Genomic DNA, 24,530 nt, shown 5'->3' with positions numbered 1-24,530 from the left:
ATGAGTCCTCCCAGTTCTAGAAACACACCGGGAATAAGTCACTTCTAATCAGTAGAACCACAGTGAAACCCCTTATGGATATAGAGCCTTCCTCTCTAATTGTAGCGTGTTATAATGAGGAGACTCCAGAGAAAGGAAACTAAATGTAGGACCTGCAGCTAGCCAACATCTCAGTGTAAGATCCATGTGTCTTCATTGCTTTTTAGGTACACACTCATAAATACCACTATTAAAACCTACAGCTCTGCTCAGACCTGTCTCGATTAATAGGGACGTGTGCGCTTGCGTATGTACACTGTGCATGTCAGTGTCTCGTACGATTACATCTTCTCTGTCACGTCTTAATGATGAAATGGGGAATGTTACAATAACCAACGCAACATGTATATTTGAACTAGTCCATAATGCATGATGATGGATCAACGATGGTGGAACAATATTGTTACACAAGTCATTTGGGATATGGTGATACAATACACCTTATGGTAAATACCACATTACTGCCGAAACCTGGCTGCTTTCGGTAATTAACATATTAGCATATCGTAATCTCAGAAATTTGCATTACAATCAGCATGGAAGGATTTTATTTTCATCACACTGGGTATGGGATTTTTTTTTACTGCCACTAATTCACAGAACTAATTGTACTGTATGGGGAGCGGGGTGTATACACACACACACAGCAAGGAGTCAACTAACACAGCCTTTACAATACACACATGCACAGACACACACACAGGAGTGTGCATTGGCTGAGAACAGATATACCAACAGACAAATGCACAACAATCCGACTCCTTCCGCCAAAAAGAAAGAGCACGGACACACAAACAATACAGTGAGCATCATATTGCTGACTCCATACAGTAAGTTCTGAAATATTTAGCAGGAAGTGGACTGCTCATAACAGAGCACTCAGACACCACACCCCTGACTGAAGGTTGCGTGCGTGTGTGTGTGCGAGTGAGTGAGTGAGTGAGAACCCCTCCACCTCCTTCCCAGTAAAAAAAAATACATTTTAAAAATGCCCCTGTTGGGATCAAGTCTGTCCCTGTGTGTGTGTGTGTGTGTGTGTGTGTGTGTGTGTGTGTGTGTGTGTGTGTGTGTGTGTGTGTGTGTGTGTGTGTGTGTGTGTGTGTGTGTGTGTGTGTGTGTGTGTGAATACATGCATATAAGAAGGGTTGTGTGCGTGTGAGAAGGCGTGGGCGTGAACTAGGGCCACCCTCTTTGTGCACTCTGCTGCAGAGCGTTATGCTGTAGCGGAAACCGGGATGGAGAGGAGGTGGAGAGCACAGGGACTCCCTGCCTGGGTACTATCATGCATCTTTAATAGTCTTCCGGAACTACCTCCCTCCCTCTGTCTCTCCACCTCTCTCCTTCCTCTCTTTCCCTACCTCCCTCCTCATCCTATTTCAATATTCCTCTTTCATCTATCCATCTCGCCCTTTCCTCTCCCTCCCAACTACCATTCATCTTTCCATCCCCGTCCTCCAACTCTCTCTCGTTCTCCATCACTCCCCACATCCCTCTTCCTGTTGCTGTGCAGGCGGGGGAGAGGTGCACCAAGGTGTAAAGTGGAGCCATTTTGCCTTCCGCCAGCAGTATGATGTTATTTAACTTGGCCTAGTGCTAACACAGAGGGCTATGAAGCTGAAAGCAGTGTGGTCTAACACAGTAGTAACCCCAACTGTTCTGTGCTGTGACCCAGAAAAACAACATTTTCAATACAAACTGACTGAAGACATCAGCCTTAAACTGACCCACTAAAAAGGACCCACTCCAAACACAAAGCATAAATGCCTTTTGCATATCGGCACATTCTTTTCTGATGAATAAGGTTTGTTTAAAATATCACGTTTACTTTCGACCAAGACACATACTTAGGTTATGCCACATTAAATTCCATTGTATCACATGGCCCATGTTGTTATAAGGCACATTTTAAATAGTTTGTTCACAAACTCACTGGTCAGTGGCTACAACCTTACACTTGAGTGGATAGTTAGGCTAGCATGGAGTTTCTCAACAGTTCCAGCTGGCTGGAGCTAAGAGCTTTACCCCATACTGACCCAAAGAGAACCCAGAGTGGTCAATTATACCAACACTTTTAACAGCTGAGGAACGAAGGCTACTCTCTATCCCTCTCTCTTGCCATCTCGCTCTAGACCTCTGTTGATCCATCTCTCCATCCCTCTCACTTTTTCGCTCTTCCTTCCCCGCTCCCTCTCTCCCTCTCCCGCACTGACAGATTTAAGTGTTATTGATGGGCCGCTGGGCATTCTCTCGCTCCTTCCTCTATCTGGGCCGTGACCCCTGCTATCTCAGCCTGGTAAGAGTTGGACACATAGGGAGCAGGGCAGAGGGAGCCTGAATGGACGGATGGGGAGAAAAGGAGAAAAGATGTGTTGCTGGTATTGAACTTAGCGTGACTTTATGGTGAAGGACGAATCTCCTCTCAGTATCTGTCTTTTTCTCAGCCTCTAGACTGCATTGTAACACTTTTTTTTGTCCATCGCCTCGCTGCCATCCCTTCCTCTCCCACTTCTCTTTTCTCCACTTCCTCCCCATTTCTATTGCTCGCCCTCTCCTCCACCTCTCTGCCCCCTTTCTCTACATCTCATCAACCCTCCGTGTCCTTCTCTCGCTCATCCTCTTTCTTTCTGCTGTATTCAATATAATCTGAAGTGCGTTCAAACTCCTCCATGAATAATTGAACTGCATGTTGTCAATTCACTGGTAGGGAGGGGGAGAGGAGATCCTGACCAAATCAAAACACTATCATTAATTAATTTAGCTCCAGCTGCTTATTCGCTGGCAATGATCACAGAGAGGAGATTGTGAAACGCTTCTTTCATTCAAAAGAATTAGCTGGCTTGCCATTCGGAATTCAAGGCACATACCTTGGTCTCGCTGGGGGAGTGGTTGTGTGTGTGTATGGGGGAACTCTGTGTGTGTGTGTACGTCTGTGTGTGTGTACAGAGCATTCAAAGTATTCAGACTCCTTGACTTTCCGATATTTTGTTACGTTACAGCCTTATTCTAAAACCGAATAAATAGTTTTTCCCCCCCTCAATCTACACACACACCCCAAAAAATTGTGCACATTTATTTTTTATAAATGAAATACATTTACATAAATATTCAGACCCTTTACTCAGTACTTTGTTGAAGCACCTTCGGCAGTGATTACAGCCTCGAATCATCTTGGGTACGACACTAAAAGCTTGGCACACGTGTATTTGGGGAGTTTCTCCCATTCTTCTCTGCAGATCCTTTCAAGCTCTGTCAGGTTGGGTGGGGTGGTGTCACTGCACAGCTATTTTCAGGTCACTCCAGAGTTGTTCGATCGGGTTCAAGTCCGGGATCTGGCTGGGCCACTCTAGGACATTGAGACTTGTCCCGAAGCCACTCCTGCGTTGTCTTGGCTGTTTGCTTAGGGTTGTTTTCCTGTTGGAAAGTGAACCTTCACCCCATTCTGAGGTCCTGAGTGCTCCGGAGCAGGTTTATCATCAAGGATCTCTGTATTTAAAAAAATATATAATGTTTCCCTCGATCCTGACTAGTCCCAGTACCTGCCATTGAAAAACATCCTCACAGCATGATGCTGCCACCACCATACTTCACCGTAGGGACGGTGCCAGGTTTCCTCCAGACGTGAAGCTTGGCATTCAGACTAAAGAGTTCAATCTTGGTTTCATCAGACCAGAGAATCTTGTTTCTCATGGTCTGAGAGTCCTTTAGGTGCCTTTTGGCAAACTCCAAGCGGGCTGTCATGTGTCTTTTACTGAGGAGTGGCTTCCATCTGGCCACTACCATAAAGGCCTGATTGGTAGATTGCTGCATAGATGGTTGTACTTCTGGAAGGTTCTTCCATTTCCACAGAGGAACTCAGGAGCTCTGTCAGTATGACCATCGGTTTCTTGGTCACCTCCCTGACCAAGGCCCTTCTCCCGATTGCTCAGTTTGGCAGGACGGCCAGCTCTAGGAAGAGTCTTGGTGGTTCCAAACGTCTTCCATTTAAGAAAGATAAAGGCCACTGTGTTCTTGGGGACCTTGAATGCTGCAGACATTTTTTGGTACCCTTCCCCAGATCTGTGCCTCGACACAATCCTGTCTCTGAGCTCTACGGACAATTCCTTCGACCTCATGGCTTGGTTTTTGCTCTGACATGCACTGTCAACTGTGGGACCTTATATAGAAGCCGTGTGCCTTTCCAAATCATGTCCAATCAATTGAATTTACCACAGGTGGACTCCAATCAAGTTGTAGAAACATCTCAAAGGTGATCAATGGAAACAGGATGCACCTGAGCTCAATTTCGAGTCTCATGGCAAAGGGTATGAATACTTATGTAAATAAGGTATATTTTATTTAAATGTATACATTTGCAAATATTTCTAAAAACCTGTTTTCGCTTTGTCCCCATGGGGTATTGTGTGTAGATTCATGAGGAAAAATGTATGTTTTATCCATTTTAGAATAAGACTGCAACGTAACAAAACGTGGGAAAAGTCCAGGCCTCAATACTTTCCGAATGCAGTGTGTCTCTGCCACCCACCTCCAACTCCTGCTCTCTCTGCAGGGCGAACTGTTTGAAAGACTTGACGATGATGCCGGCGTTGGAGCAGTCGTAAACGAAGATGGAGGGGCTGCCCATCCACGTCTGGAGGTCGTACACAGACAGAGGGATGTACTGGGTGTAGTTCTACAGGACAGACAGGATGGGGGTTATTAAACATTTTGGTAGACAACATTAGATGCCATGTTATAGCCACCTACACGCCAGCAAATAGAAATGTTCTCTGTACTACTAGCAATTATTTGTTCAACCTTGTCCAAAATGAGTTTAAGATGTTGCCAGATCCTTCAATCCTCTTTCAATACTAACATTGAAAGAAAGAGGGGGAGATGTGGTTTTAACTGTACATCTGCGTTCCAATTCACTTTTTGGATTGGATGTGGGGAAGCAATGAAAGTCCTGGTGCTGTTTCTGACTACTATACTGGGAGATACTCTGTGGTGGTGGTTTTAGGAGGTGGACCAGAGGGATCAATGGGGCCTTGGCACACCGTAGCAGACAGTAGGCAGCAGGGCTTGTTTTATAGGAGTCATCATTAAGGGGAATAAAGAGAGGAAGAGGAGAGGAGGAGAGGCTCTGGGGTGTACTGGGGAGAGGCAGCGCCCAAACCAAGACAGGAGCAGTGTGTCATTTAGAGTGGGTGCTTCCTTGTGTGAGTTGTCCATAAAATAATGTATTTCTGTAATAACTATTTTGGTTGTTGGTGAGGGGGGTGTGCGTGTGGGATAACTTGTTTAAGTCTAATATCAGTGGAGCCAATGGACCTGTTAGTTTGTGTTCATGTGTATTCAACGATTGGACTTTATTTGTGAGTCTTAGTGTGATTGTAGAGGCAGAAGTGGAAGTCATCATTGGATATATATATATATATTTCTGCATGTGTGTGTTTCTCTCACCTTGTTGAAGACCCAGATCTCTCCGTTGACGGTGGGTCGGGGGACCCCGTGTCCATTGTAGTGGAAGAGGACACGCTCCTCCTTGGCGTTGCGTCTCAGGGACGTACACAGCTTCTTCACCTCGTCTACGGTGGGGTCCAGACTCTGCTTGTAACGTGCCTGAGCGAGAGAGAGAGAAACCGAGAGAAAGAGTGAGAAAGAGTGGAAGAGCGTTAACATCATTTGATATTGTGTTCTGTTATCACGCTGCTACAACTAACTGCCCCTCATTTGATCTGACAACATGCCTTCGATGAGAGGAGAGCGAGAGAAGGAAAGAGACGCATTTCAGTTTGAGAGTGTGGACAGACACACGCACCATAGTTTAAAGTGTATCGATTAATAGACGGACGCGAGTGTAGAAATATGAAAAGGGGGTGAAACAAGAAGCAGGCCAAACACACACAGGTCTTTCCAATTCAACTCCCTCTTTCATTCATCATTAAACAACTTTGGAGAAACAGAGAGCATGTGGATTGACCGTCCTTCCAGGCCAATGCCTCGAGGACTAGAAATAACTAGATACAACTGAATAGCGCTGCTGAAAGTAGGTTAGGGCTATGGGCGATGTCTTTATGGTTCTATTTGAATAATATTTTTCTATGAGAAAGGAGGTGTATTTGCGTCATTGCTATCCTACCTGGGGAGAATAGAATAGACTATTGTGCTTGCTGTAATAGGTTTCAGTGGCATATTTAAATAATGCTCCTGCTGCCTTTAATTAGGGAAACAGGCCTCGAGGTCATTTAGCAATGAGAGCAGAGTGGGACAATGGCCTGCTTTGTGTGTACACGTCGTCATACAAAAATAGACTGTCCGCATCCTGTACAATGGATTATAGTGAGTAATAAGAAATCAATAGGTTTTTTTTTTGTTTTTTTGAGTGCTCCAACTATGTTTTACCTCAAGAGTCCTTTAGGAAGTTTTTCTTGGTAAGCCCTTCTCATAGCCGCCCGCACATTATTACATCAACCTAGTACAAACCCGTTCCCATTCAACCTAGTACAAACCCGTTCCCATTCAACCTAGTACGAACCAGTTCCCATTCAACCTAGTACGAACCAGTTCCCATTCAACCTAGTATGAACCAGTTCCCATTCAACCTAGTATGAACCAGTTCCCATTCAACCTAGTATGAACCAGTTCCCATTCAACCTAGTATGAACCAGTTCCCATTCAACCTAGTATGAACCAGTTCCCATTCAACCTAGTATGAACTAACTAACTTTTTTAATACATCAGTTCCCATTCAAGTACTTAAGCATTTAACCCACACAATCATTAGAAACACCAAGCTAATTAGCAATGAACCAATCAGTCCAATATGTATTTGTATTCAACGACGTCATCCAGTCTCCTCATTCGGCTTCAGAACACAGTGAGAATGCCTTGAAAGCTAAAGTTGCCGATTGAGTTTGGTGCAATCAGATAGGACCGCAGTCTGAACACTGCCTGGCGGATAGACACTCAACGATCCAATGTTAGTCCTTATGAGATTAAGTGTTATCAGCAGCTGCTAATTGTGTTAGAGTTGGGATTTCACAATCGGATGTACACTGAAATGTGAGTGGGGAGAGATGGGGCGGTAACTTGATCAGTTTAGGCTGACTAAACTTTCTTCAAACGAGTGTGTTCGATGGAGAGAGAAAAGAAGAGGAAGAGAAGGAGAGAGAAAAGGAGAGGAAGAGGGAGAGAAGGAGAGAGAAAGGAAGAAAGGAGAGAAAGTGAGAGAGTGAAAGCGCTTTTGTGTACATGTGCCCATCACACACTCAACTGCTGTTCCCAATCTTTACCTGAAGGGGGAGCCCTGGTACCCCACTGGGACTCTCCTTGCAGGTAAGTCAATACTCCCAGGAAGTCCTCCTCCCATCTCTCCTCTATCCTCCATCTCTCTGCCTCTGCAGCTAGCTCCCAATGCCCAGCAGTGTCTGAGCAGTCCCATTGGCACTGAGCTGGGAATTTGATGTGCGTCTGCCCTTTCAGTTTCTGTCCGTCTCTGTTTAGTTGGCTTTATCGAGGTGTCCATGTATTGATCCATCACTCCTTACAAAAAAATCTGACTGACTCCATTGGTGCATGAAGTGGTTCTGTTGTTTCTGTCAATGTCAGGACAGATATGGTGCCTGGCGCACGTCAACCTGAACCGAGTTAAACCCTGCCCTGTCTGCTTCAAGGAACAGGTACCAGGGAAGGATACAGATAACCAAGAACACGAAAAGACAGACTCTTACAATCTCAGACATACTGATACCGTGAGCTACTCAAATACTCGCTCTCTCACACACACGCGCACACACACACACATTTTCCACTGATGGTGGACCTGTGGGACTCGGGATAATCCCTGTACTAGAACAAGGAAAAGCACAGAGCGTAACCAACCTCTCATCCCTGATCTGCTCCATAACAATAAGAGTATACGTCCCAAATGACACCCTAATCCCTATGTAGTGCACTACCTTTGACCAGAGCAAGCTCCAAAGAAGTGCACGACATACATAATAGGGTGCCATTTGGGACGCCACATCATTAACACATTAAACCTTTCCTAAAGCCATCTCAACACTGAGGGGTGCAGGACGGTAAGCCCACAAGGACATTAGAGACTAAACTCACTCTGATTACAAAGGAAAAGATGGATGGTATTACCAGCCTTGCATAAATGTTGTGTAACAAAAATATGTGACACAAAGAAAGATGAGATTGAGAATGAGGAGATACTACTACAGGCAGATTGTAAGCTTGGTCACCAGTCTGATAGTTTTTTTACCAGAAAGACTGAAAGCTGATAATCTAACAGACTGAAGTTGCAGATCAAAAAGCATGTATGCAAAATAAAACTATTTGCAAAATCAAATTGTACTTTTTACATTTCTTTCTAAAAGCTCTAAAGAACAAGCAAGGATAGACAATGTCTGAAGACAGTTTGTATAGTTGACAGCAGCAGTGGCACCCCGACTTGTCGTCAATGAACGCAAATCTGTTGAGTGCTGTGCCTTTTCCTGTCATCGGGAAGGGCTATGTTAACATTTCAGCACAAATACTGGGATTGTTTGGCTGAGAAGGAGAACCACAAATCTAATAGGCAGAGAGAGAGGAAAGAAGAAGAAGAGAGAGAGTAAGAGAAATAGAGTCATTTCTCAAGCACTGTATCATCTTCCTGCTTTCAGCTGCTCAGATCAATACCGCTGAGGAGAAATGATGCCAATGGTTTGATGGTGCGCGCGCACACAATGAGCAGGCCTGTATTTCTGTTCACTTTCGTTGCATGTTCACAAACACACACACACACCCTTTCCTAGATCTGTCAGTGATGACGTGTGTTGGTGCGAAGTCAGCCAGGGGCTCCTTTACTTTGGGTCAATTGTCTTCTTCCAATTCACACCTCAGGAAATTGAAGAGACCCTTATGTCACTCCTGTTAATAGACACCCAGTCAGACACATTCTAGTCACAGTAAAGGCTATAGGCAACCATATAAAAAGCCATTCTATTTCTATGGAGGGTACTGTCCTTGCCAGACTGAGTAACATGATGCAAGTGTCATGACAGAATCATATCACCTTGTAAAATGATTTTAAAGAGATTCTCCGGTACTTTTTACTTCTTTTGCCAGTAGTTCTGAAAGTAGTGCTCACGAACCAAAAGTGGTCCCCGAAAATTGAGACATACGTACAGATACATTTTGTGTAGAGGTCAACCGATTAATCGGAATGGACGATTAATTAGGGCCGATTTCAAGTTTTCATAACAATCGGAAATCGGTATTTTTGGACACCGATTTGGCAACAAAAAAAAATGTACACCTTTATTTAATCTTTATTTAACTAGGCAAGTCAGTTAAGAACACATTCTTATTTTCAATGACGGCCTAGGAACGGTGGGTTAACTGCCTCGTTCAGGGGCAGAACGACAGATTTATACCTTGTCAGCTCGGGGATTTGATCTTGCAACCTTACAGTTAACTAGTCCAACGCTCTAACCACCTGATTACATTGCTCTCCACGAGGAGCCTGCCTGTTACGCGAATGCAGTAGAAGCCAAGGTAAGTTGCTAGCTAGCATTAAACTTATCTTATAAAAAAACAATCAATCATAATCACTAGTTAACTACACATGGTTGATGATATTACTAGTTTCTCTAGCGTGTCCTGCGTTGCATATAATCGATGCGGTGCGTATCGTTGCTCCAATGTGTACCTAACCATAAACATCAATGCCTTTCTTAAAATCAATACACAGAAGTATATATTTTTAAACCTGCATATTTAGCTAAAAGAAATCCAGGTTAGCAGGCAATATTAACCAGGTGAAATTGTGTCACTTCTCTTGCGTTCATTGCACGCAGAGTCAGAGTATATGCAACAGTTTGGGCCGCCTGGCTCGTTGCGAACTAATTTGCCAGAATTTTACGTAATTATGACATAACATTGAAGGTTGTGCAATGTAACAGGAATATTTAGACTTATGGATGCCACCCATTAGATAAAATACGGAACGGTTCCGTATTTCCCTGAAAGAATAAACGTCTTGTTTTCGAGATGATAGTTTCCGGATTCGACCATATTAATGACCTATGGCTCGTATTTCTGTGTGTTATTTTGTTATAACTAAGTCTATGATTTGATAGAGCAGTCTGACTGAGCGGTGGTAGGCAGCAGCAGGCTCGTAAGCATTCATTCAAACAGCACTTTCCTGCGTTTTGCCAGAAGCTCTTCGCTGTGCTTCAAGCCTATCAACTCCCGAGATTAGGCTTCTGTAACCGATGTGAAATGGCTAGCTAGTTAGCGGGGTGCGCGCTAATAGCGTTTCAAACGTCACTCGCTCTGAGACTTGGAGTGGTTGTGTTCCCCTTGCTCTGCATGGGTAACGCTGCTTCGAGGGTGGCTGTTGTCGTTGTGTTCCTGGTTCGAGCCCAGGTAGGAGCGAGGAGAGGGATGGAAGCTATACTGTTACACTGGCAATACTAAAGTGCCTATAAGAACATCCAATAGTCAAAGGTTCATGAAATACAAATGGTATAGAGAGAAATAGTCCTATAATAAACTACAACCTAAAACTTCTTACCTGGGAATATTGAAGACTCATGTTAAAAGGAACCACCAGCTTTCATATGTTCTCATGATCTGAGCAAGGAACTTAAACGTTAGCTTTCTTACATGGCACATATTGCACTTTTACTTTCTTCTCCAACACTTTGTTTTTGCTTAATTTAAACCAAATTGAACATGTTTCATTATATATTTGAGGCTAAATTGATTGTATTGATGTATTATATTAAGTTAAAATAAGTGTTAATTCAGTATTGTTGCAATTGCCATTATTACAAATAAAAATATATATATATATTTTTTTTTAAATATATTTTATTATTATTTATTTTTTTTATTTTTTTTTTAAATCGGCCGATTAATCGGTATCGGCTTTTTTTGGTCCTCCAATAAATCGGCATCGGCGTTGAAAAATCATAATCGGTCGACCTCTAATTTTGTGCACAACTTTTTACTCGCTCTGTCTTTGCTGTCTGTGCATCTTGCTAGCTGTCACTCAAATAGTGAAGGAACCTCATTGGCTGGAACTCGAATTGTTAGGGGGCTGGCCCACTTTGGGGAAAATGTAGTGAAAATGGCGCAGCACAGATTTCAGTAAACAGTCGCTTTCAAACTAGGGATTTTGTGTCTAATTGAGGTAAGACAATAGTTCTCTTCATAGATAATGCATGAATGAACTACACATTGGCACATCCAGCCCAAAGTGAGAGGTATAAAAATACTTACTAGTCACCAAAGTTCCGGATCACATCTTTAATACAGAGTGAGCTGTAAATAGCGAGGGGGACTAGAATTGCTTTTTACAGTTTTTTTATTAAAAGGAATCAGTTTTCCTAGTCATATCAGTCATTGCATCCCTTTAGAGAGCTATTTATAACTTGCAAGAAATGCCCAGATCAACCAGCCCATGTCAGCTAACGTTTTTAGTAAGGTTTTTTAGCCCACAGATTGTTATGTTGGAGTCACTCAAATATCACATTAATACACAGACATGGCTAAATGTATAGAATTGCAAGAAAATAAGCTTTAAACCTGCAGAATTCTCTCTCCACCAACAAGCGGGGTGTGAACAGTGTCATGAACAGTGCTTGTGCCCATTGAAATAGGTGTGGATCACTGGATGTTCCCCAATACTGGAAGGGAGGCCTGAGTGAAAAAGTTTGGGAACCCCTGTGTTTGACTATAATGTGTAAGAAGAAGAAAAGATAAATCATTCAACTGTTCATGAACCAGCGCAAGGCCAGCACTGAGTAATGACAGGTTTAGGATGACACAGATGACGCATCACTTCCTCGTTAGTATGGGTAAGTGGACAGACAGTTGATCTGGCGTCACCTTTTTTTCCTTGTTGTCAGACACCCTGGGGGCTGTAATCTGCAGCTGCACAGTCCTGTGTGTGTGTGTGTGTGTGCACGTCCACTCGGATGAAAAGGAAAGATAACAGGTCGCTAGGATCCACAGACTTACCCTGCAGCCCTTTGAACTCAAGTCAATCTAGTGAGCAAACACTGGGCTTTGCCTGTAATGCATTTCAGACACAGGGCCCAATTCCCTAGAGTAAACAGACACACAGGCAATTTGTGAGGGTCCATTTCTGTGTCAGTTGCAATGTGTAGTGGGGGAAGATAGTTCAAAGTGTGTATAGTGTGTTGGCCCGAAAATAATTGATGTAATAAAATGATTTTGTTGTTTGTGTGGGTAGGTGTGGGATAGCCTGTCTAAGCAGACTGATCCATTGTGGAGGCTGTGGGAATGGCACCGCCTGTCACTAAGACATGTGCTACTGAAATTGTATATGGATATATTATGTAAGAGCAATGGTGGAACACTAATACAAAAGATATTATAACAAATTAGCTTTCTCCCGCGTTAGATAGCAGTCGCTGTCCGCGGTTCAGAAACACATCAGTGCGCTGTTGAATTGACGCCTTTTCCTAGAACATGTTGCTATGTGCATAATAGCAAAGTTAACCAGCATATTGCAGCAGAGTTAGGAGATGAGCAAACAGCCCTTGCCTTAATTGTCTAAGAAAAGCGAGGAGAGGAAACCAACTTAATTAGCTCTATAAATCAATAGCCTAACTTTCATAAATCATCCAACCATCTACAGTACCAGTCAAAAATGTGGACACACCTACTCATTCAAGGGTTTTCCTTTTACCCTCTTTTCCTACCCAATTTCATGGTATCGAATTGGTTGTTACAGTCTTGTCCCATCGCTGCAACTCCCTTACGCACTCGGGAGAGGCGAAGGTCGAGAGCCGTGCGTCCTCCGAAACACAACACAGCCCCACTGCTTCTTGACACAATGTCCGCTTAACCCGGAAGCCAGCCGAACCAATGTGTCGAAGGAAACACCGTACACCTGGCGACCATTTCAGCGTGTATGCGCCCATCCCGCCACAGGAGTCGCTAGAGCGCGATGGGACAAAAAGACACCCCGGCCGGACAAACCCTCCCCTAACACGGACGACGCTGGGCAAATTGTGCGCCTCCTCGGCTGCGACAGAGCCTGGACTCGAACCAGGATCTCTAGTGGCACAGCTAGTACTGAGATGCAGTGCCTTAGACCACTACACAACTTAATGCGTGCTGCTTGTGGTGTTACAGACTGGGATGATCGGGAGCTGATGTAGTAGTGGTGGCCAGCAGAATGAGCTGTGTAAACCTCCGTCCCCCAGAGGTGTGTCAGCCAGGGGCCACAAGCCACCATGTAATCAGCACATAACTCTGTTTGCAGTGTACACTATGCAGCTAGCCCCGTTAGCACCACATAACTCTGTTTGCAGTGTACACTATGCAGCTAGCCCCGTTAGCACCACATAACTCTGTTTGCAGTGTACACTATGCAGCTAGCCCCGTTAGCACCACATAACTCTGTTTGCAGTGTACACTATGCAGCTAGCCCCGTTAGCACCACATAACTCTGTTTGCAGTGTACACTATGCAGCTAGCCCCGTTAGCACCACATAACTCTGTTTGCAGTGTACACTATGCAGCTAGCCCCGTTAGCACCACATAACTCTGCTGTTTTGCTGTGAAGGCCAGCATCACATAACTCTACCATGGCCACTGGGCTAAATACAACTAGACGCTACCATATATCTCTACCTTCACCGTTGTATGCTATAAAGCTAGCGCCTCAGGACCATGACGCTACAGCTAAGCCCTATGGCATCACATAACTCTACCTCAGACACGAGGACACAAATAACCCATAGCCAGCTCCAGTCTAAATACAGCTAGTTGGACCAGGAAGCCATTTGAGAGTTTTGGTACATAGCTCCAGTGAACAGCTTCAGAACAGAGGTCCAGTAAAGCGCTCTCTTCGTACGGGCTCAGCTGTCAGCTGCCCAATCCACCTCTTTTCTCTTGTTCTCCTCTAATCGACTCTGATCCCAATTTCCAGCTACAGCCGCTGGAATTACAACGGGAATTGATTGAGGAGGGGTTGGAGTGGCAGCAATGCCAGAGTCCATTCCTAAAGACCGAGTCTGGCAGAGGCTTGGGGACTTCCGGTGTGTGTTGGGGGATTGAAGTGGGAATTCTGTCCGGATACACCAGGAAGAGAGAGGAGAAAAGTGGGGTGTGGTTAGGGGAAGAAGAGAGAGTTGTGTTTCAGTGTAAAATTTAGAATGTGGGGCGAACAAGGGGGAATGAGGACACACACTGACACTAATCTGAGTGTGTGTAACTAATCCACCTCCACTCAGAAATAGCCTCTAATGCAGGGGTCTACCAGGCACACCGGTAGGTAGGTAGGTAGGTAGGTAGGTAGGTAGGTAGGTAGGTCGCGCACACACACACCTACCTCTTAGGTTATTTCAGTCACAAAGCGGATGTTTGTGATAGAACCCCTCCCCCTGGTTATGGTAAATGATGGGTCAGAAAACACACACAGACGTAACATTCACACACACACAATCAAACAAACAGGGGTGTAATATGTGAGCCTGTAGAGGTATCCAGGTCAGGTGTCTCCTGGCTACTTCAGATCTTTCCATCTGATTTAGGGTCCATTGATCAGGTCATAAAATATGTCTCCTTCTGCTCCTCAGGGATCACTGGGTTATTATAAAGGTCCTGATCAATAAAGCCTCAAATGAGGTTAAGATACCCTACAGGTTTTGTAGTCCAGTGAGTGTTTACTGGAAAGGTGTGTTTTTTCAGAAGTGTAGTTCTAGTGTACGTCTGTGTATGTCAGTGAGTGAGTGCAGTGAATGGAAGAGAGCCAGTGGTTACCGTATTTTACTATATACCGGTATTGATGCGCGGACCAGTTTGGGGTTTTACTTTACCTATAACAGTACTTCAAAGTTTGGTTTGTTATATGTGTTACGCCACTCCGCCGCGTGTAATGTCCGTTTTTATAATTTACTCCGTTTGCTACTTGAGTCGTCTCTCTCCTTCGACACATACCAAACCCTGTACCATGTCACTCAAGGAGAGCAGTTGCAGATGCAACAAGATGTTGATGACAATGCTGCTTTACACTTTGTTTCTTTCTATATTTGTACTGTTAGTTTGTGTCTGTGTACGTGTATGTCAGTGAGTGAGTGCAGTGAATGGAAGAGAGCCAGTGGTTACTGTATTTTACTATATACGGTATATATTAGCGTTCTATATTTGTACTATTAGTTTGTGTATCTTACTGTCTGCAAACAGCTAGCTAGTTTTGTATTTTCTTAGCAAGTTGTGGTTCAAAGAAATCACGCCGCTAATGCTAATCGCTAGTTAGTTGACTAGTTAGCTAGCTAAATGTACTGGGTCAGAGCAAATGTAGCTAGCTAATACAGCCTGCTACCAGTGCTGGTGAAGGCCTAGATCGGCATGTTGTTTGTGCAACGATATATCATCAATCAGAGAGGAACAAGCAAAGCATGAATATTTTAGCTACATCGAAGCTATATCAAGTAAGAGAAAACATTTAATGTAACATTTAATTAGAGTCCACTGAGAAACACTGACCAACACTTTGGTTCAAACCCTGTCACAATAACGCCTCTCTGGCTTTTTCATTTGCTGTAATGCTGTATTCAATTTGGCCAATATATTCCAACTTTTGGTTGAAGTTGAATTGAACAGTATAAAACGATCAGAATGGAGAAGGCCTCATTAAAAACACTTAGAATGTATGTGTTGCCACACTAGGGTCATGCACTACTCATAAAGCATATCATTAGTAAAAAAAATCTCAAACGCAGTCAAATATGTGAACAATATTGAGGTCATATCGCCCAGCCCTACCAGTGACTAGCTATGAGCTAAATCAAATGTAACACCTCCACACTTCCAGGAACACGGTTAGGATTTCCTCTTAATGGAAGCGCGCACATTCGTGTATGTGGGTATGTGAGTGGAAGTGGTTGTTAAAGTGTTCTCCTCTCTAGAGCGCGTGTGAAGAGTTGGCTAAGTTGAGTGTGTACAGTGTTTGTTACGTTTGGTGTATGGGTCGGTGTGTGCTTGTGCGTCTACTGACTGGGGCGGCTAATGAGGGCACTGTGGAGTGTTGTCAGCAGTACAGCTGGCACCTCAACCTGAAGAACAGGGTTCTGGGCCAAATCACTGCTATGCTTGTACACACACACACACACACCTCTCTTATTTGCAGACATCATCTGACATACAGCCAGCCAGTTCTACTACAGAATAGAATGCACATTACAATGCCATCAGATTTTTTTTCACGCCCATAGTAAAGTGGGTGAGTGTGTATGCAGGTGTGCATGTGTGTGAGTGCAATTATACTCAGTATGCACTTTGCAGTCTCAATGTAAGACACAGCCTCTAGGTGAGTAGTATAGCCATCAGCAGAGCCATTTAAAATTAAATGAGGCCTCTAATTGTAATGCCTAGAAACTGCTTAGTGTGTGTGTGTGTGTGTGTGTGTGTGTGTGTGTGTGTGTGTGTGTGTGTGTGTGTGTGTGTGTGTGTGTGTGTGTGTGTGTGTGTGTGTGTGTCAGGTGAGCTCTGTGTACACCCAAGTGTGTGTCAATGACTGCATGTCCAACTCCCTTGCGCTAAACACACACGTCCCACCCCCGCATTCCTTGGGCTAGCTGCATTGGTAAACGGCAGAAAGCGTTCGCCTGCCCTCCCGCCCCATTCCAGGAAAAGCAGGAAAAGGAAAGAATAGCCTGAATCTCCTAGAAGTGGTATCTACCCTGCTGATACAGAGACAGACATGGTGACAGATATCTTGAGATTGATACCAAGGACAAAAGTTCCGTATGAGGCTAAACTCACCAAATTACATTTAATTCACCTTACAGACATTACATCTAATTCAGAGAAACTAAAGATTGCATTATTACACTTAAGTTCCACGAGTTGCAAAAGAAGAAGCTTAAAATAGCAGTGTAAGATGCTCTTGCCATGTGATGGGGACAGTGAGCAGGCAGACCTAATCACATTACAAGTTACAACACATTGCCACAGTGGTTCTGTTTTTAGGCCCCCAGTAAGATACACCATGACGGGATCATCTCTGTCTGTATACATCTCACCAGCGTGTCCGCCTCTCGTGTGTGTACCTTTTCCTCTCCTCTACCTGCCCGCTCTTTCTCCCTCTCTGGGACATGGTGTCAGTGCTGCATGCTTCAGTAATATTTACCCATTAATGAAGTCTGGGGCAGAGCGATTGTGTGTCTGGAACAGAGTCCCTTAAGCTCAGCCTGCTGTCCTCAGACCTCCGAAATAGGGCCAATACAGGGCAAGGTATGCATCATTCATTCTTCATCTACACACATGAAAAATATGCCTGTAGAGAGGAGAGAAGGGATGGACAGAAAGCTAGTAAAAAGGTAGGAGAGGGTGAGAGAAACTTGGTGGGGAGAGTAAGACAGGAGAGAAAATAGGAAGATATGGTGGGGGAGAGGGGGAGCTGGCTCCAGAGGAAAGCAGATGCAGTCTAGGTGGTACAGGATGGAGGGATGAACCCTCTATTAAAGAAGACGATGAGGAGAGTGGTATTGGGTTGCAGGTCAAGAAATAAACCAGTAATGGAAATTGGAAAGGTAGGCTCAACCATCAGAGAAGGTCGGGTTTCAAAAACCAAAATGGTATTTCTGTTGCAAAGCAATGTTCAAAGCAAACCACTTGACCTTAACTTCCTATGTGACTAAATGAGATGCAATTCATTTAAATGGAAACCACTGCATGAATGGGTTAACTAGGCTAACAGATTAATATAATGTCAAAAGATTAAAGTAGGTTAAAGTAGGCTCAAGTGGACCAACTCAGTCTAACACTTAGATAACCAATCTATACCGAACAAAAATATAAAAACGCAACATGTAAAGCATTGGTCCCATTATTCATGAGCTGAAATAAAAGAACCCTGAAATGTTCCATATGCACAAAAACAAATTTCTCCTTTGCCAAGATAATCCATCCACCTGATAGGTGGGGCATATCAAGAAGCTGATTAAACAGCATGATATTACACAGGTGCACCTTGTACTGGGGGACAATAAAAGGCCACTCTAAAATGTGCAGTTTTGTCACATAACAGTTTTGAGGGGGTGTGCAATTGGCATGCTGACTGCATCAAAGTCCACGATAGCTGTTGCCAGAGAATTGAATGTTAATTTCTCTACCATAGAGAATTTTGCAGTACGTCCAACCGGACTAAAAAACGCAGACCACACCAGCCCAGGACCTCCACATCCACCATCTTCACCTGCGGGATCGTCTGAGACCAGCCACCCGGACAGCTGATGAAACAGGCGTTTTTCTGTCTGTAATAAAGCCCTTTTGTGGGGGAAACTCATTCTGATTGGCTGGGCCTTGCTCCCCACTGAGTCCCTGCCCAGTCATGTGAAATCCATAGATTATGGCCTAATGAATTCATTTCAATTGACTAATTTCCTTATATTTTTATATTTTATATTTTTGTTCAGTATATTTAAATGAAAACCACTGCATCATGATCATGAATTGATTAACAAGGCTGAAGAAGGCTCAAGTTGACCATCCAGAAAGAGGGCCAAGGGCCAACTACATAAGGAGCATGAGTGTCTACCACCTAATGGTCCGAATCCCTGTCATACCATGGACTGTACATAGGTTGCCTTCCTAACGATACGCGTGCTTACTACAGAGATAACCTACTCATCTATCCTGCCCTAGTAGCTATCGGTCTTCATTAGGCTGGCTTTAGTCACAGAGTGGCTGTGATGAATGGCTTCCTCTCTACTAGGCTACCTGGCTCCAGAGAGAGAGAGTCAGTGTTCCAAATGGGACCCTGTTCCCTTTCTAGTGCACTACTTTTGACCAGGGCTCATAGGGCTCTGGTCAAAAGTATTGCACTTCATAGTGAATAGGTCGTCATTTGGGACACACACGGAGAGTAGACAAGCTCAACACCTTCAGTCTGCCTCTTTCCGTCTCTTCCTCCATCTCGCTCTCTCCGTTTCCCCTCAATCTCCCTGCATCTGTCCTGCTTGGTTCAGACTGCAGGCTCAAATCACTTGTGTCCAAAAAGCAATTTACAAGTGATCAAATGGCATTCATGTGTGTTCAGACAGCAGTCATTTGCTGACTGACACGTCTACCGCTAGTTGTTAAAGTAATGACAGGTGTCTGTGCAGTGGTGTTGGCTGATTGGCGGTTGTGCTTCCCATCACTCAGAAGTTGTGCAGCTAGCTAAGGTGAGTGCCTGCCATGGAAGTTTCCCAGTCACGTCAAAGGACGATCCAACTTTCAAAATGAATCCTTTTTGGCTAGCCACAACAGTCAACAACCGAGCTAGCTGTTTAGCTTGTAGGCACACTCACCAATGCTTTTGTAACCAATTAACAAGTTAGTTAGCTAGCAAATGTTGTCAAATTTTCAACAGAGTAGCTAGCAAGCGACAAGATATTCCAAATAACAGAAGAAAATAAAATAAAACACTTGATGGCAAATAAATCTAATTTGACCGTTCAGACAAGTGGATGGCCAGGAATCAGCTTTCTATCTGATTTACAACCACTTATAGAGGTGGTTTAAAACTGATTTGAAAACATCAGATTCTATGTGCTTTTTGGCTGCTCAAACTACAGGAAAAATATCAGATGTGTCAGATTTGAGTCACTTCAAACTGCCCGAGTGTGAACAAGGCTTTATTACCTCTCCTCTTTCTCTCCGCCCCCACTCTTTTACTGTCTTATTTCCCAGCACAGCAGGTAGTTTAAAAAGGTCGTAACAGAGGTACAGAGGCAGTCTGCCTTGCCAGAGCTTTAATTGTAGCAGTCACAGCTGGTCAGATGGTTAGTCAGTCCCATTCAGAGGCTGAATCGGAACCTTCCCAATGGTTTCTGTCACAGTTTGGTGGGAAGGAAAGGTGAACACAGCCAGGTAAGAGGTGATGGGAACAGCCACAAGTTCACACACAACTTCACCCAGTCTTCCCATGCTTCTACAATCTGCACAGACACTTACCACCCTCTGAAGCTGGTACCAGAGTACGTCTCTGTATGTGTGGAACCTGTGTGTGCGGAACCATTTTTATTTTGCCGACTTTCTCGATCTTCCCTAGTTCACACAGACCCCTTCTCCCTCTAGCCATCCTTTCTCTCTCTATTTAAATCTCTGCTGATTAACTGAAGGGAAACTTCACAGAGAACAGAGCATTGTGAGAAGACTTAATTTAGAATGCAAGGCCTAGTTAGAGAACTGAAGATGGTCTTAAGACGCATGAAGTTGAATTAATATGACAAACTAGGGAGTCCAAGGAAAGGTCGCAAATGATCGAGTGCACTACCACAAACACCAAAAGAGATTTGGAAGCTCAGCTCATACAAAGTGATGTCCAGTCAGCCAGTACAGAAACGGCGTTCCTCCTCCCTGTTTCTTTCTCGACACCCAGCTGCCCCTTGCTCTGCCCTGCCTATTGATTCACAGTGCCCAGGCCCAGCACTGCCACGCTCCAGTCAGTGTCCTGAGCCCACCTCGGCTAGCACACACACAGACCTCTCCTTTCCTCTTACATGTGGCCACCGAAGCCTTCGGTGACAGGGGATTATGGTCACCCACACACCTCCGCCACGCTCCCACATATTGTCCTGTGTACGACGGTCACCGAAGCCTTCAGTGACAGGGAACAAAACAATTCCCCGTCTGACCAGAGGACAGAAACAGTTTGAGGAGACAGACTGAATCCTAAGCAGTGCAGCGACAGCGTGCTGACGTGTGAGATTATGTGAGTCATGAACAAAGAGTGAATCCTCAGCGGTTTGTGTGTAAATCACACCTGCCACGTCACAAACGTGCGTGTTAGATTCGTCATCGAGGGGTCTCTGAGACCTTTCACAGGACAGACACTCCCTCTAGTACTTTTATTACTACCCCACCGTGGGGTTCACTGAGGGCTCAGATGGAATCAGGCTTCACGTTTTAATTAAAGCCCTGCGTGAAGCTTCCGAGAGGAGACCAAAGATGGAACGAGAGAGAAAGAAGCTCTAATGATCAGCTATAAGGCGCCAGTCCCATTTCCCTGTAGCAGTGAAAAGCAGATAATCCCGTGTGGCTTTCTCAACTACTAATTGTGTCACAGGCTCACAGCATGGAAGGCAGTGAAAAGAGTGAGAAAAGTAGAGCGCGAAAGCCTGACACACAGTCCTCAGAATCTGAAGATAATCTACCAATTCTGAGACCTGGGTCTGCGGGTTTCTAGTCTCTTTACTTTTTGTCACTCTTATCGACGCACATCAACTGTTAGTCTGAGGGGTGTGTGAAGAACAGAAGGATACGTTGCAACCTCATTGTAAAACACGCACGGAGGCACGGATGGACGGACAGACGGACACACACACACACACAGCTCCGCATAATAGACAGTGAGAAGGAGAGTCACGCTGCACCCAAGGGGCATGCTGCTGCAGAAGGAAGGATGCTGTAGCTAAGTACGCAGCTGAGGAGGGCAGGCAGGACCAGACATGAACCTCCTTAGATCAGCTCTAACACAAGGCCAAGGCCAGACGCTCACATCCCTACATTACAATAGGATCAGTCTTAACAGTGTGATCAAATACAGGGTGTTTTAAAATGCACCTTTGAATCAAACACACCGGGTGTTTCTCAAAATGCTATATATTGGAGCACGGGAGGGTCGGCGTTTGAGTCCAAATCAAAGTTTGCGAAACGGAGGGAACTTCTCTAATGCGTACCCGAACGCGCAGGAATATTTAAAAAAAGATATTTATTTTTTTAATCAATGGTGGCCATTATTTTCACTGTAGTGAGTGAAAATACACATTTCGGAATTTAAATGTTGCCTATTCACATCTCAAATGTTAAACTACAATATTTTAACTTGATACTTTAATAAATACATGCCGTGTTCATTTTGGCATGCTTACCTGCCTACAACACCCACTGTAGTGCCGCGTAGATCACAAGCCCATATTAAGTCAATAGTGTTAACTGGCTAGCTACTGATTATAGCTAGGTAGATACCCACAAAGAATTGGCATTGCTGTACCTTGCATAACAGTAGTTTTAGGTCATTTTCTGGTTAGCTACATTATTACAATTCACATACGCTGTATCTAGCTGATAGTTATGACGTAAAACGTTTGCTGTATGTATATATCTTGTTTCGTCTCTATTGTTGCCATTGTCCTGGCTGGAAGAAGGTTCAGTGAATTGGGAGGTGTAGCGTGAGGTAACACAGTAGGGGAAGTGCAAGTGCTTCTCAAATGTTTTGTGCTCCACACAAAGAAAGTAGTCAAGAGAACATCCTCGGGGGAATGCACTGGGAGCATGGTTGTGTGGAGCACGGTAGTAATGCATATTGAAAAATGCACACAGATCTCAATGACTCAATACACTTGCCGGTGGCAAAGAGAACGGCAAGGACAAGACTGGGTGGCAGGTAGCTTCGCGGTGAAGAACGCTGGGCCAGAAACCGGTCGCTGGTTCAAATCCCTGAGGCGACTAGGTAAAAAGTATGTCGACGTACCTTTGAGAAAGGCACTTATATTCAACCTAATTGCTGCTGCCAGTAGCTCTGGGTAAGAGCGTCGGCTAAATGAAGCAATAAAAGCCATTTCGACAGCCTAAAAATCCTATACAAGAGGGGAGCTTTTTGTACTATTCAACATTCATTTCCCTGAAATCTGTCAAACTGGCAGTTACAATGTCATCTTATGGCAATGAGCTGTAACTGAATTGTCGACACATAAAACCAGTGTCTTTCTGGCACTTTGGAATAAAGAGCACAGAAGTAAAGGCAGCCAAGTGGAACTCTTAGAACAAGCCCTGTGAGAAAGTGGCTTATTCAGACATCCACTAGCCGAACCTTCAGACAGGAGACAAGGGACCATTAGCTAGGGGATGGACTCACACACACACACTAGGGACCCCTTAGAACGGAAGTCCCCACAGTCGCTAATTGGGGGAGAGCGGAAAAGCCAAGGTCCCCAGGTTCAAAAGCAATCAAAGCACCAAATGGAAGGAGGAGCTGGTTGAGTGACAGATGTGTGGACGGAAAACGTGTGTGAAATAAGAATGTGTGTGTGCGCAAATGACAAAGTGCATGTGTCTGATGAAGACTGCTGATTGAGTAGTCGTGCAGAGGTATACCAAGCTATGCGTATGCCTCGTGCTCTTCACTTTACTTTGACAACCCAGAGCAGGAGAACGTAGATGGATATTTAGGATTCGGTCACAGGATAATTGGAATATGACACTTAATATGCACTGGGAGCTCGTCTGAAAAACGAGGCATTCTAGAAGCTCTCTGTTCCTTGACAAAAGACAAGGGAATAGACTGATTCTCTACATTATCAGAACATCGAACAAAGAACAAGTGCACTGATCCGAGACCTAGACCAAGGTTGTGCATTCTCGTACAGTAAACAAAGGCGGCAAAATCTGGAGGGTAGAATACATGCATCTAGTAATCGACGGCAACACAAACTAAGACCAAACGGTAAAACAGCTTGGCTCACACGTAACCCTTTATGTTACGGTACACATGCAACTTTGCAGATAGCCAATAAAGAAGCCTCGACTGAACAGAAAAACCTTCAGACCTGTCTAGACAAACTCTTCGGGCATTGTGAGAGCCTACATCTTATGATGAAACCTGACTGTAAAATGGATAGAGAAGATTGCTTTGTACAATGTAAACAGTCGTCATTCAGCAGTACTGTAGCTTGACTGTAAAGCATCTTAGTTGTGCACCTCAATTAAATCTAGAATCGGCTTCCTATTTCGCAAAAAAGCCTTCTTCACTCATGCTGCCAAACATACCCTCGTAAAAAACGGACTATCCTACCGATCCTTGACTTCGGCGATGTCATTTACAAAAAAGCCTCCAACACTCTAATCAGCACACTGGATGTAGTCCATCACAGTGCCATCCGTTGTCACCAAAGCCCCATTTACTACCCAACACTGCGACCTGTATGCTCTCGTTGGCTGGCACTCGCAACATATTCGTCGCCAAACCCACTGGCTCCAGGTCATCTAAGTCTTTGCTAGGTAAAGCCCCGCCTTGTGTCAGCTCACTGGTCACCATAGCAACACCCACCTGTAGCACGCGCTCCAGCAGGTATATTTCACTGGTCATCCCCAAAGCCAACTCTTCCTTTGGCCGCCTTTCCTTTCAGTTCTCTGCTGCCAATGACGGGAACAAATTGCAAAAATCACTGAAGCTGGAGTCTTAGATCTCCCTCAATAACTTTAAGCATCAGCTGTTAGAGCAGCTTACCAATCACTACCTGAACACAGCCCATCTGTAAATAGCACACCCAACTACCTCATCCCCATATTTTTATTTATCCTCTTGCACGCCAGTATCTATACTTGCACATCATCTGCACATCTATCACTCCATTGTTAATGCTAAATTGTAATTATTTCGCCTCTATGGCCTATTTATTGCCTTACCTCCCTACATTTACACACATGTACACAGTACATAGATTTTTCTATTGTGTTATTGACTGTACGTTTGTTTATGTGTAACTCTGTTG

At 44.3% G+C, this 24,530-nt stretch overlaps 1 protein-coding gene across 9 annotated transcripts in view; it reads right to left on the bottom strand.

Moving 5' to 3' along the window:
• The window catches only part of LOC139567571 (regulatory-associated protein of mTOR-like), a 194,975-nt gene that overhangs the window by 127,943 nt on the left and 42,502 nt on the right, over positions 1 to 24,530 (bottom strand). For all 9 annotated transcript variants that reach the window (XR_011673424.1, XR_011673425.1, XM_071388929.1 and 6 more), the window contains exons 5-6: positions 5,479 to 5,637; positions 4,562 to 4,708 (exon numbers count right to left, since the gene is read on the bottom strand). Coding sequence is in view for 7 of the 9 variants with exons in the window: in XM_071388929.1 (XP_071245030.1) it covers positions 4,562 to 4,708; positions 5,479 to 5,637 (306 nt within the window). In the remaining 2 variants the exon portion in view is untranslated. The remainder of the gene's footprint in view (positions 1 to 4,561; positions 4,709 to 5,478; positions 5,638 to 24,530) is intronic.

Source organism: Salvelinus alpinus, chromosome 2 (assembly GCF_045679555.1).
Source record: "Salvelinus alpinus chromosome 2, SLU_Salpinus.1, whole genome shotgun sequence".
NCBI lineage: Eukaryota > Metazoa > Chordata > Actinopteri > Salmoniformes > Salmonidae > Salvelinus > Salvelinus alpinus.
This window is presented reverse-complemented; position numbering and strand designations above follow the sequence as displayed.